This window comes from Vicia villosa, unplaced genomic scaffold (assembly GCF_029867415.1).
Source record: "Vicia villosa cultivar HV-30 ecotype Madison, WI unplaced genomic scaffold, Vvil1.0 ctg.002011F_1_1, whole genome shotgun sequence".
In the NCBI taxonomy this organism is placed as follows: domain Eukaryota; kingdom Viridiplantae; phylum Streptophyta; class Magnoliopsida; order Fabales; family Fabaceae; genus Vicia; species Vicia villosa.
Window position 1 is genome coordinate 382,747 of NW_026705811.1, and position 12,115 is coordinate 394,861.

The 12,115-nt window shown below is 30.1% G+C and overlaps 1 protein-coding gene across 1 annotated transcript; it reads left to right on the forward strand.

Moving 5' to 3' along the window:
* The first annotated feature begins 6,700 nt into the window (after positions 1-6,700).
* On the forward strand, positions 6,701-11,055 carry LOC131637481 (geraniol 8-hydroxylase-like). The gene is made up of 2 exons (XM_058908067.1): positions 6,701-7,621; positions 9,867-11,055. The coding sequence occupies exons 1-2, from the start codon at positions 6,743-6,745 to the stop codon at positions 10,476-10,478; spliced, it is 1,491 nt and encodes a 496-aa protein (XP_058764050.1). The 5' UTR covers positions 6,701-6,742; the 3' UTR covers positions 10,479-11,055.
* Positions 11,056-12,115: the final 1,060 nt, after the last annotated feature.

Consider the following 12,115-nt stretch of genomic DNA (forward strand, 5'->3'; position numbering starts at 1 on the left):
ATATATGGTTTAGTCCTTAAAATGCAACATTATGAAACTGTAAGTGGATGAAGAATCTGTGGATTTAGTCATGGAAGCTGGATTATCGGATGTGGGTGAAGAACTAGATCTTAAAAAACGCCTCTTCTTCTGCTAATCTTAGAAGGATTCAATATCCGTAAAACACAAGATAAACTTCAGTTCTTCACCTTCTTGCTCCGCTATTGCATGTAAACCTCCTACTTTTCATTTTGTTTCGTCACTTCCTTTTCAAAAGTCATCTTCTTAAACCATTCTTCCAACATTATTTCACAAAAAAAAAAAACATAAGTGTGGTTATGCTACTGAGTAACTATTTTCCATCACATAAAGGTAGAAACAATTAAATCTAAAATCAATCAAAAGGTTTAATACTCCAGGATATGTCAAAATAAATAATTTCAATTTTTTTTTTAAGTATATTAGTTTTTTTTTTTGAAAATTTATAAAAAAACATTAACATATATAAATAAATAATTTAATGATATTAGATTAAGATTTTTGAAAATTTATAAAAAACAGTAATATATATAAATAAATAATTTAAAAATTTATTTAATGATATTAGATTAATATTTTTGAATGCCATGTCAGCAAATTAAATGCCACGTCAGCAAATTGAATGCCACATCATTAAAAATATGTCTCAAATTGAAGAGGGGACTAAAATTCAACACAAAACTTAAAAAAGGACCAAAATCATGGTTTTTAAAATGGAGGGATCGAAATCGAAAAAAAAGATAAATAGAGGGATTAAAGTTACAATTAAGGCAAAAAATTTTATATAATCAAATAGAACAACATAGAAAATTAAATAAAGTTATCTAAAAAATAAATTATTTTGAGAACTTTTCAAATTTAAATAATTTAATAAATAATTAAATATAATAAAATTAAATAATAGTAAGTGATTAATTAAAGGTAAACTACATTAAAAATTTTAATAGGTAGAAAAGTTGTCATTTTTCTTTTATAAGAGTTTAAAGATAATGCACTGTTTTACACATACAACCAATCAAAATAATTTAATTTATCATGTAATGTCAGTTTTTTAAAAATAAAAATAAGATTTGTTCTGATGCATACTTTTTATTGGTTGACAGTATAAAAATACTTTACACTGTAAATGCATTTTTTTTTTAACCTTTTTATAATATCTCTTAAATTATTGCAAATTCAGTTCTGGAAAGTTCTGAAATATTGACCCTAGTTTAATTTAAATTGCAAATGTCTAAATTTGGACATTTCTTCTGTAACGTCTAGAACCTGTCATCCTGTTGCCGCTTTTCTAACCACTAATAATCACAGTCGGTGCGGAAAAGATGTTCCAGATTTGAAAATTGAGCCGTACTTAATAAATTACTACAGCCAAACACAATATAAGCCCCTTCAAATTCAGGTGCACATTTTCAAACAAAATTTTTAATTTATGTGTTTTAGCATTATTTTTTATTAAAATATTTATTTTAAAATGATTGTATTTATATTTTATACAGGCCAATTTTGTAGGCCAGCCAATTTGGGCACGCCCCGGGCTCACTCTTATTTTTTAGAAAATTTATTTTGTATTCTTATAATTATATTTATATTTTTACACACAAAAAATTTGGACTGAAATATTCTCGTATAAATAATATATATTTTAAAAATTTTAATTTTTTTTTCACAATTCAAATTTTCGAAACACCTCGAAATACTTTTTCAAAGTCTTCCGATTTAAAAAAACCACACCGAAACATTTAGAAAAAGAATTCTAATAGTTTTTAAATTGTTTAAAGTCTAGAATTTAAAAAAAAAAATTAAACCACCGGAACACTTTTAATAAGTGTCATCTTCAAATCCATTTTAAATAACTTGAAAACAACCGGAATTCTTTTACTAAGTGTTTTGGTGTGGTTTTTTTAAAATTGGAAGACTTTGAATAAATATTCCAATTTATATTTTTTTAGTGTTTCAATTTTTTTTTCTGAAATGTGAGAAAAATATAATTTTTTTAAAAATATATACTATTAATACGAAAGTATTTCGGTCTTAATTTAATTAAGGGTCATGCTAACATGTGTCCATGTGCCCTTAGGGCACATTTAAGAATACTATAATTAGAAAAAGTTAAAAGTAATTAAATACAATAAAGTCATATTTAAAGTTTCGATACATTGAATACACGTATTTCAAGAAAATATTTCTATAAATATTTCATTAACTTGTCCTTAGGACACATTTTAGCTTTTTTCTTTAATTAATTATTTTGCTCACACTGCTTGAAATTCTTGTGTCTGCCATTGGTTTTATATACTGCTTTAATTAGTTATTTAGAGTTATTGTCTGACATTGATAATGCGATGGGGCCCTATATATGATAGTGTTAGTTGAAATATTAAAGATGATCTCTTATCTATATCTATAAGGTTATGTATAATGGGGGTGTTGAAAAATAAATTCAATAGTTGAATTCTTGCAATGAGGGTGTTGAATAGGGTGTTTAAAGTGAGGCGTATTAATTGGTGTTGAATGTTTTCAACATGTTGAATATGGAAAGAGTGGGATCCACAAAATACTTTGTAAAATTTTATTGGTTGTTTTGAATGTTTAAATTTTTTAGTGTGTTGTGAATGGTGGTGGAATATGATGTTGAATTTTATTAAACAAAATCATTGTAGTGAGTATAAATTGAATGTGGGTTAAATTATTAGGTGAAAGAAAGAGAAAATGATGTGTAGTATAAAAAAAATGAAAAAGAAGAGTGTTGAATAATAAAACCATTGTACATAGCCTAAATACTCCTACACGTAATTATTAGTTAAAGTGATTATTAGATTTAAAATAAAATAAATTCTTATTTACCCAATTTAAAAAGTTGGGTAAAGTTATATTCAATATAAAATGTCTTGAAAACAATCAAAAAGTATACTATTTAATAATTAATTAAATAAGATAAAACTAAATGATCCAATGTGATTGGTGAAAGATACACTATCCAACTTTTTGTGATGAGTAGAGAAGTTGTCCTTTAAAATAAATCATATAAGTGGTGATTTGAAGTATATATAAATATTCGTGTTAATATATGGAAGAAGTTTATTAGTTAGAAAATGGAAAAATAAGAAATGTAAGAATAAATCTAAATCATTCATTATAATCACAACTTCATGATCTTTATTATTAAGAAGGAAATTAAACTTAAAATTAATTTAAAATTCATCTCTAAAATAGTGACACGTATACATTTTTATATTCTTTATTCAAATTGATCCGTATTAAATAACACTACTCTTAATATATTTAGACATGTGAGATTATCTACGAAGAATGAAACGTGACACATGTGAATTAATTAATTATAACATGTTCATTCTATTTAGATTTGCTTTGAGAAAAAACAAAATAAGGCATGAGGGTGGATTGGGCATGTCTACGAGCATTGCACTTTTAAATTTCAAAATTTATAAAATTCATATTAATGTAAGCATCTTCAAAAGTAAGAAGAAAAATCAGAATATGATATGGAAATATAGTAGTGTCTGGATCTAAACTCTTGATCCATTTTTTAAAAAAGTGCAAACAAAATAAGCATGTATGACATGCCTGACTTATTTTGTCAAACTTATTTAGATGCAGTTCACTTATGTTTTAGGGTTAATTGGTTTTGATTTTTTTTAAAATAATTTTATAGTATTATATAATTTTGTGAAACAACTTTTTTTATAAAGAAACTTTTTATAAAGGTTTTAAATGAAAATTCGATTTAAATAGTTATTCTTAAAATATTATTTTAGGTATTTTAATTTTTATTGAAAATTTTTTTGAATATCAAAATTTCAATAAATCACTTAATTTTGAAGCTATTTCAAATAGTTTTTTTTTTATATAAAAATCTTTTTCAAAATATAATTATTTTTAAAAAATTACGATTTTGACAAAGTTTTAGTCTTCAGTAATATATATTTATGTTATAGGATGTCAAAATTAGAGTTTTATTTTTAAAAAAATGAATATAAAAAAACTTGTAATATTTTGAAAAAGCATTTTGTAAAATCTATTTTAAAAAATACAAAGAAAAAAATCCACTTTTTAATGCTGAAACAAACAAACCCTAAATCTACGAGTGAGTAAGAGATAAACTTTTCATTTTTTGTGAGACAGATGACAACATTTTATTGCAGGATAGACGTTTTTTAAAGTCGTTTCAAGTAAAATGACCATACATAAAGAATAATGTTCAAATAATCATAATGTTTTTACACCATTTGTATTTGAATCTTTTGTTTCGTAAGTTCAAAGAAAATGGACCTTTTTGCAAAGATTTCAACAAACGGGAACCATAGACAAATAATCGATATGAGTGTTAGGGTCGGAGCTAAGATATGACGTCTGATGTGAGGAAGAATACACCAATCCAGTGCCGATGAACGAAGTAGGATGGAATGAGAGACATGCCTAGTCGGACGATCGAAGTGTCAAGACGGTATGACAATTACGGTAGTTCAAATGTTGAATGAATGTTACGAAAAATAATGAGGGAAGCGTTACACCCTCGTGATTGCGACGACGAACGTTAGGGCAACCTCTTAAATGTTGTTTTTGAAGTGTCTTTGCTTCATGAATACGAGAGAGAAGTTAGTATAAGAGGGGAACCTCCCGTGAAGGGAGAGGACAACCAATACAACACAAAAAATACAAGCACACCATAACTTCGATAGCACATAACTGTTGAGACCTCACTTGATTAACTTCGGAGAGGTTATTCAAAATTGTTTTTTAAAACAAAATATATGTTGTACATACCTTAGTTCTCTGAGTCGGGTATTTTAGTCGGATGTGCCGAGCAGTGCAAAGAAGTAGTAGCAGCCGAGATGCTACTAAGGAAGGCAAAGATCGGAAGCCAGGTTGATAACTTGGACGTGATATGTCAATGGTCATAAAGCAGTTACAAACCACTAATGGAGTCGGTTACATAGGATTAATGAAGACGTTACAACATTTATGGGCGGTTACTACCGTTATGATGCCGCTTAATGGTCATTAGACCAAAGATTAGAGGGTGTTCGTGGGCCGGTTTCGTTTGGTTTTGGGAGAATCTGATGCCCAAACCAATCGAAAATATATGGATTGGATTTTCACATTTTTTCGATAAAACTCAAACCGAACCAATCCAAGAAATAATGGGTTGGCTTGGGTTGGATTGATTCGATACATTAGAAATAACTGTGAAAATATTTTAAAAAAATATCTAAGTTACATCAACTAATTTTCCCTAATAATGTAAAATTTCTAATTTTTTCATTTTTTCATATATGTTATGGATGTAACAAATGGAGTTTCATTTTTTTTCTTCTCGAAGTTGAATATTTTCTACTAGTTTGCATAATAATGTTGATATAAATCTTATGAATTAGTATGATTGGTTCGGGTAGACGGGTTCGCGAGTAGAATTTTAGAAATCCGTTACCCGAACCAATTAACATTGGGTCTCATTGGTTTGGTTTGATTTTTGTTCGAACTAAAAAAATGTCCGACTCAAACACTATAGATTGGTTTGAATTCCGATTTAGTTTGGATTTGCCCGAATCAATGCACCCCTACCAAAGATTTCACTATAAATAGGGACTTCAACCCGAAAGTTAAAAAAGACAATTATCTTGGGTGCACGTATCCCATGCCGAATCCCCAAAATATTCAATATCATCCTCTGAGTCCTAAGTATATGAGGAAGATACCCTAAACCGTTTCAAACGTAATGAATTAATAAATTTTAAAAATATACATTTGATAATAATAACTACTTAAATAATATATATGAACCCTCTTTTTTAATATATTTTTTTTAATACTTTGGTACCCTTGAATTTGATTAGATACCAGTACCTTCCTCCAATCAAATGAAAATATTCAATGCCACATTATTTTTTAATATTATTTTATTTTTAAAAAATTAAAATTTTAAATTAATTAACACGGTACCGGTACCCAACTCAAACTGAAGGGTACACAGTGCAAATCGATTACTCCTGACAGAAAAATATCTCTTTACTGTTTCGACCATAACTAGAGTTTCGTAACTCAGAATTGGGCGCCGTCGGAGGCATTGGAAAGCTAATGGAAAGGGCTACAAGATGCTTAAGCTTACACAACATCATCAACATGCATGTGTGTGAAACTTAGTGATTATGGAGGAAGGACTATAATAAAGTGTAAGGATCAGCATCATCATCTCTACTCTCAATCAAGCAACTCAGAATCTCCATCAAAATGAGGTGAGTTCCATAGTTAGAACTTGGGTAGGATTTGGGTTTTATGAAATTGCATGATTAAGGGTTTAGATTGTGATCAATACCTTGCATGTTGATTTAATATGTGAAAGATGTGTTCTTTTGACGAAATTGTATGCTATGGACTGTTGAAATATGATGGGATTCGAATTTGGATTGTTGGGGAACTTAAGGATGAGTTAGAACACTATTGGAACTTGTTTTATGCAAGAAAAATGTGATTTTTGCTTCTGGTTCAGTAAGCAATCGATTGCAGGGGTCAAACAATCGATTGCACTGTGAAAAATTGACTTTCTGCGCTTCTGGTTCAGCGAGCATATAATTTTTTATTTTAAAAATAAATCTATAAAATAATAAAAGATAGTGTTGAAAAAATAGAGTGTCGTAATCATTCTCTGGCTTATATAACTTTCTTGGAAACTAATGAAAATTTCATACTAGTCAATTAACCAGTGATGGAGATTCACACCTTGCTACTATTTGCCACCCTCTTCCTTGTTATAATCCGGTTTTTTCTAAACCGTAAAAAGAATAAACCGCCCGGTCCAACCGGTCTACCCATAATCGGAAACCTCCATCAACTAGGCCCCCAACCCCACTCTTCTCTTTCTTCCCTTGCCAAAACCTATGGCCCCATCATGTCTCTCCGTTTCGGTTCCGTCAATGTCACCGTCGCATCCTCCCCTACAACCGCCCAAGAAATCCTCCAAAAAAACGACCAATCCTTCGCCAACCGCCCTATCCCGGAATCAGTCGCCGCCCAACCCAACGTCAACGACACCCTCGCTTGGGCACCCGCCGACCCACGCTGGCGCAACCGTCGTCGCATCTGCACCACTCAAATATTCACATCCCAACGCCTCGACCTCCTCCAACACCTCCGCCACCGGAAAGTTGAGCAGCTAGTCCAACACCTTCACAAAAAAGCTGCGGAAAGAGCAACAGTTGACATAGGGGAGCTAGCTTTCGCCACCATGCTGAACTTGGTTTCGAACACGGTGTTCTCTGAGGATATTGTTGACCCGGAGTTCGAGAGTGCCGGTGAGTTTAAGGAGCTTGTATGGAGGATTATGGAGGATGCTGGGAAAGTGAACGTTTCGGATTATTTTCCGGTGTTGAAGAGATTTGATTTGCAGGGTGTGAAGAGACATGTTAAGGTTTCTTATGAGAGATTGCATGAGATTTTTGATCGTATGATTCGAAAGCGTGTTGAGGATAGAGAGAGTTCGCATGGCGGTGGATGTGGTGACTTTCTGGATGTGTTGCTTGATCATTGTCAAGAAGAAGATGAAGGCTCTGTTTTTAGTGTTGAAAGCATCAAGCCATTGATTCTGGTAAGCTAATTAAGCGTTCTTTTCTTTCAATGTTAGGAGCTTGCTCATTTTTAACAAACTCTTTTCATATAAAAAGTTTAAATAAAAAACAAAATGAGACAGGCAGGTTTACACTAACCTACAGACTTCAAGAGGGGAGAGCCGGTTTGTCAAATCTAAGTCTGAAATATAGTCCCTCATAAGTTTATTTTAAAATTCAAACCTTACATACTCAACAATCTAGTTGATCTTTTAACCTACTTAAAATTATATTTTATTTAGATCATGTATAAATAATATATAAATAAATAATGCAAGTTATGTTTAAAAAGTTAAAGCATAAGTCTCAACTATAGTATATCATAAAAGTGGAAACCAATAGAACGATTGTTGCGGTAATTTGGTTAGCAACGGTGTGGAGCATTTGGAATAGGCGAAACGCTATCATTTTCAAAAATGAGTCGTTTAGTTTCACCGAATGTATGTCGGATGTAATTTTTTATGCTTGGAATTGGATGTTAAATAGTTATAAGCTAGCGGATAGTTGTAACTTCCACGTGTGGAATATTTTACCGCTTATTTGTTTCGAGATGTAACTTTCTTGTAAGCGGTTGGAGTATCCCTTATACTCCGGTTTTAATCCCATTGCCTATTGAAAAAAAAAAATAAAAGCTTAAATTTTGATATGAGTTTAATCTTTTCAAAGATTTGGCTGTCTGTCGGCCTAATTAATAATTAATTTTTAATTAAAGTTGAAAAAGCTAAGGTCTAAGTTTGATTTGTAGTATGTCTGGTAGCCACAAGACTTTTCAAGGGTTTGATTAGTCTATAAAGTTATTTAACTTTTTTTATTTAAACATAAGTAAATAAAAACTGTAACTAGTATTTAAATAATTTATTTTATTGAAATATCAAAGTTATTTAATAGTATAAGTTTTTTACAACTATTTGTTTGAAAGAACTCATGAAAATAATTTATGAAAGTATTTATAAAAAAATTTCAACTTATTTTTATATAAATTATTCTTAAATTTTATTTTTCTCTTTAACTTACGTTTTATAATAAAAGACTATATAACATATCATATTTCAATTTTAATTTAAATAATACATTTAAATGTAAATAATTAATGTAGGTTAACAAGTATAAATTATTTAAAAGGTTAATATGTTTATATTTGATTTGAGAATACAAAATATAATGTAGTAATAATAATAAAATTATTCATATTTATTTAAATAGACCATCTAATAAATTTAAAATAATATTTTATAGTTTGTGGTGTAATTTTTTTTAATTAAACAAATTTATAATAAATCTACATTTTTTTATTTAAAATAAGTTTGATCTGCCCTATGTAAGTTAGACCATAGATATATGTGATATTTTTATTGACTTTAAAAGAAAATATTTTATTTTATTTTTATTTCTATATAAAACTTATAAAGTGAAATTATGGTAAGATCGTGAATTTTCGTTAAATTTACTAATAATAATATAAAATTATTATTAAAAGCACGGTCCATTTTCACGACAAAACGGAAGCTATGTTTTGTGGCTTCTTCATTTTCACGGTGGAAAGGGTATGAAACGCGCGTGTAATATTTCTACCGCCAAATAAAAAGGCCATAAATTTATGCATAAATGATTTTATATTTAAATAAATTCTTTGGTACCTAAATTAATTCTTTAGTACCGTATTGTTCACCTTATATTTAAACCACTTTTACTTAAACTTAATTATATTAAAATTAGTTCTATCTAAATTAATTTGTGTTACCACTCGCCCAAACCCATGCTTAATTTATAGTGTTTCTATTATTGAGTTAGTGTCTCATAGCCGAGGAGAGATCCTCTCCATTTCTCAAAAGAAATGGAGATTGCCATTACTAAAGTTTTGGAGAATAATACATTTATACTATTTATAAGTGTGACATAGTATTTTATATACTTTGATATTTATACAATGCAAACATTGGTAATGGCACTCTCCATTTCTTTGAAGAAATGGAGAGGATCCCAACTCCTCATAGCCACTTTGATCATCCACGACCATTACTATGTTTTTAATCAATTGAGTATTGATTTCAACAACTATTATACTAAAAGTAGTAGTTCCATTCCATGTTTGCAACTTCAATTTTGTTTGGTAGATTTTGGAAAAGAGTTACGTGTAGGGTAGGGTACATGTATATGTAGATTTTTGTCACAAATTACAATGTCGATCAAATAATTGTATGGTCTTGATTGAAAACAATTAAACAGGATTTATTCATAGCTGGAAGTGACACATCAGGATCAACAACAGAATGGGCAATGGCAGAACTTCTTCACAATCCAAAAATAATGAAAAAAGCAAGAAACGAAGTCATTCAAATAATAGGAAAATCCAACCAGGTCAAAGAATCAGACATTCCATCTCTTCCTTACATTCAATCAATAGTCAAAGAAACACTCCGGCTTCATCCACCAGTACCACTTCTCTTACCTTACATTGCATCAAACGATGTTGAAATCAACGGTTACACAATTGACAAAGGAAATCAAGTTTTGATTAACGCTTGGTCCATTGGAAGAAACCCTGAGTTTTGGGATGATCCATTGGTTTTTAAGCCGGAGAGGTTTGTTGATTCCAATGTTGATTTTAAAGGGAGAGATTTCGAGTATTTACCTTTTGGTGCTGGGAGAAGAATTTGTCCTGGGATTCCTCTTGCTAATAGGATGATTGTCTTAATGTTGGCTGTGTTGTTGCATTCTTTTGAATGGGAGCTTCCTGAAGGTGTTGGTCCGGATACGCTTGATATGAGGGAACAATATGGAATCACGTTGAAGAAGCTTGTTCCTCTTTCTGCTGTTCCAATTTCTGTAGTAGTATGAATAGAGCGAATATACATGTAAGTATGTTAAGAGCTGTGTTTGGCAAAAGGAGTTTCTTATCAGGCTTAAATAATTGAAATAATGTAGTTTGTTTTGAGACAAAAGAAGTTATATGAATAGGACAGGGTGCAACCCATGGTTTTAAATTGCGGTTGCGGTCGCGGATGCGGTTGTGACAAAAGAAGTTATATGAATAGAATGTGTGAAAGTGTTTGATGTGAATTTTAGAGTTGTCGGATGTGTGATTTCAAATCACACCGCAATACCAGCCTGATGCGGATGCGAAGACTACCACATCAACAATATTGCGGCTACAATTACTATTACGGCTGCAATTACAATTGCGGACCGCAATTTAAAACCATGGTGCAACCAAACATAGCCATATCATATGTAACTTAGAGCACTTGCTAGTAGGGCTGTGCATGGTAACGATCCATTAAAATCAAACTATATTTTTGGTTATTGTTTAGAAACCAAACCAGTGTTTCCAAAAACCAGTTCATATTAGTGAAGTGGATTCAAATCGGTTTGGATCCGGTTCAAAACTGGTTTTTATATAAACCCAAATTTCAAAGACTTGAATACTTCAACATAGACTCTGTGAAGACTGAACCGCCACCGTAGTTTCTATGATCATCGTTGATTTCCGTCAATTCGAAGAACACCGCAACTGAACAACATAGTTCCTTTGAAGTTTGAACAGTTTCATTGAATATTGTCGGTTCTGAGAACACCACGGCTAAACGATATTTTCTTTAATTGTTTGTCATTGATTGTCACCGATTTTTTCACGCTAAACAACTGGAATCTCTCGAAATATTCATTGGATCCATACAAACTATTTAAGCAGAGTAGTTACAGATGCACCAAAACAACGTTTTCGTGCAACCGATTCACAAAAATGATTGAGAAGCATATATAGAAATTGATTCGTAAAAAACAATTGAAAAACGCAACAATCAATTAATAAGATTTGAAGATAATTGTTGAATTATTACAAAATAATTGAGAAAGGTGTGATAATTGTATCAGAGAAAACTGATTTCTAAGCTCATTCACCAAAATAATGATAAAGGAAACACATTTGTTCAATGAAGGAGATAGAAACCGGTTCACAAAATTGATATCCAATTTACTGGTTTTGATTTTAATTGGATCCAATTTTATTTTTTCATATATGGACTGGGTTTTTAAAAAATAGTACAGTTCACTTCTTGATCAGTTAAGGAAAACCAGTTTTTTTTAGTACCCCTACTTACTAGATACGTAAATCATTATGCACACTAAATGATTAGCACGAAGTTATGCCTCTTAGTTGAGTTTGTATATGTGAAAATATTTTATATTTTCATTTTTAATATATATTTTTATTTTAACTCATTAATAAATAAATATCAGGATTTTAAAAATTGTTATAAAATATTAATTTTTGATAATGCATTTTTGAAAGTAATAATTTTTTTGTAACATTTTAATTCTTTTAAAAGATTCCATATCATGGTTCACTTCAAAAGTTTAATATCTTTATTAATAAGTAAAATTAAGAATAATTTTTTGTTTTTTTCAAAATAAATAGAAACTTGCATTTTAAATTTTCTATTTTGAACTTGAACAGAGAATGTGTGAGATGTACA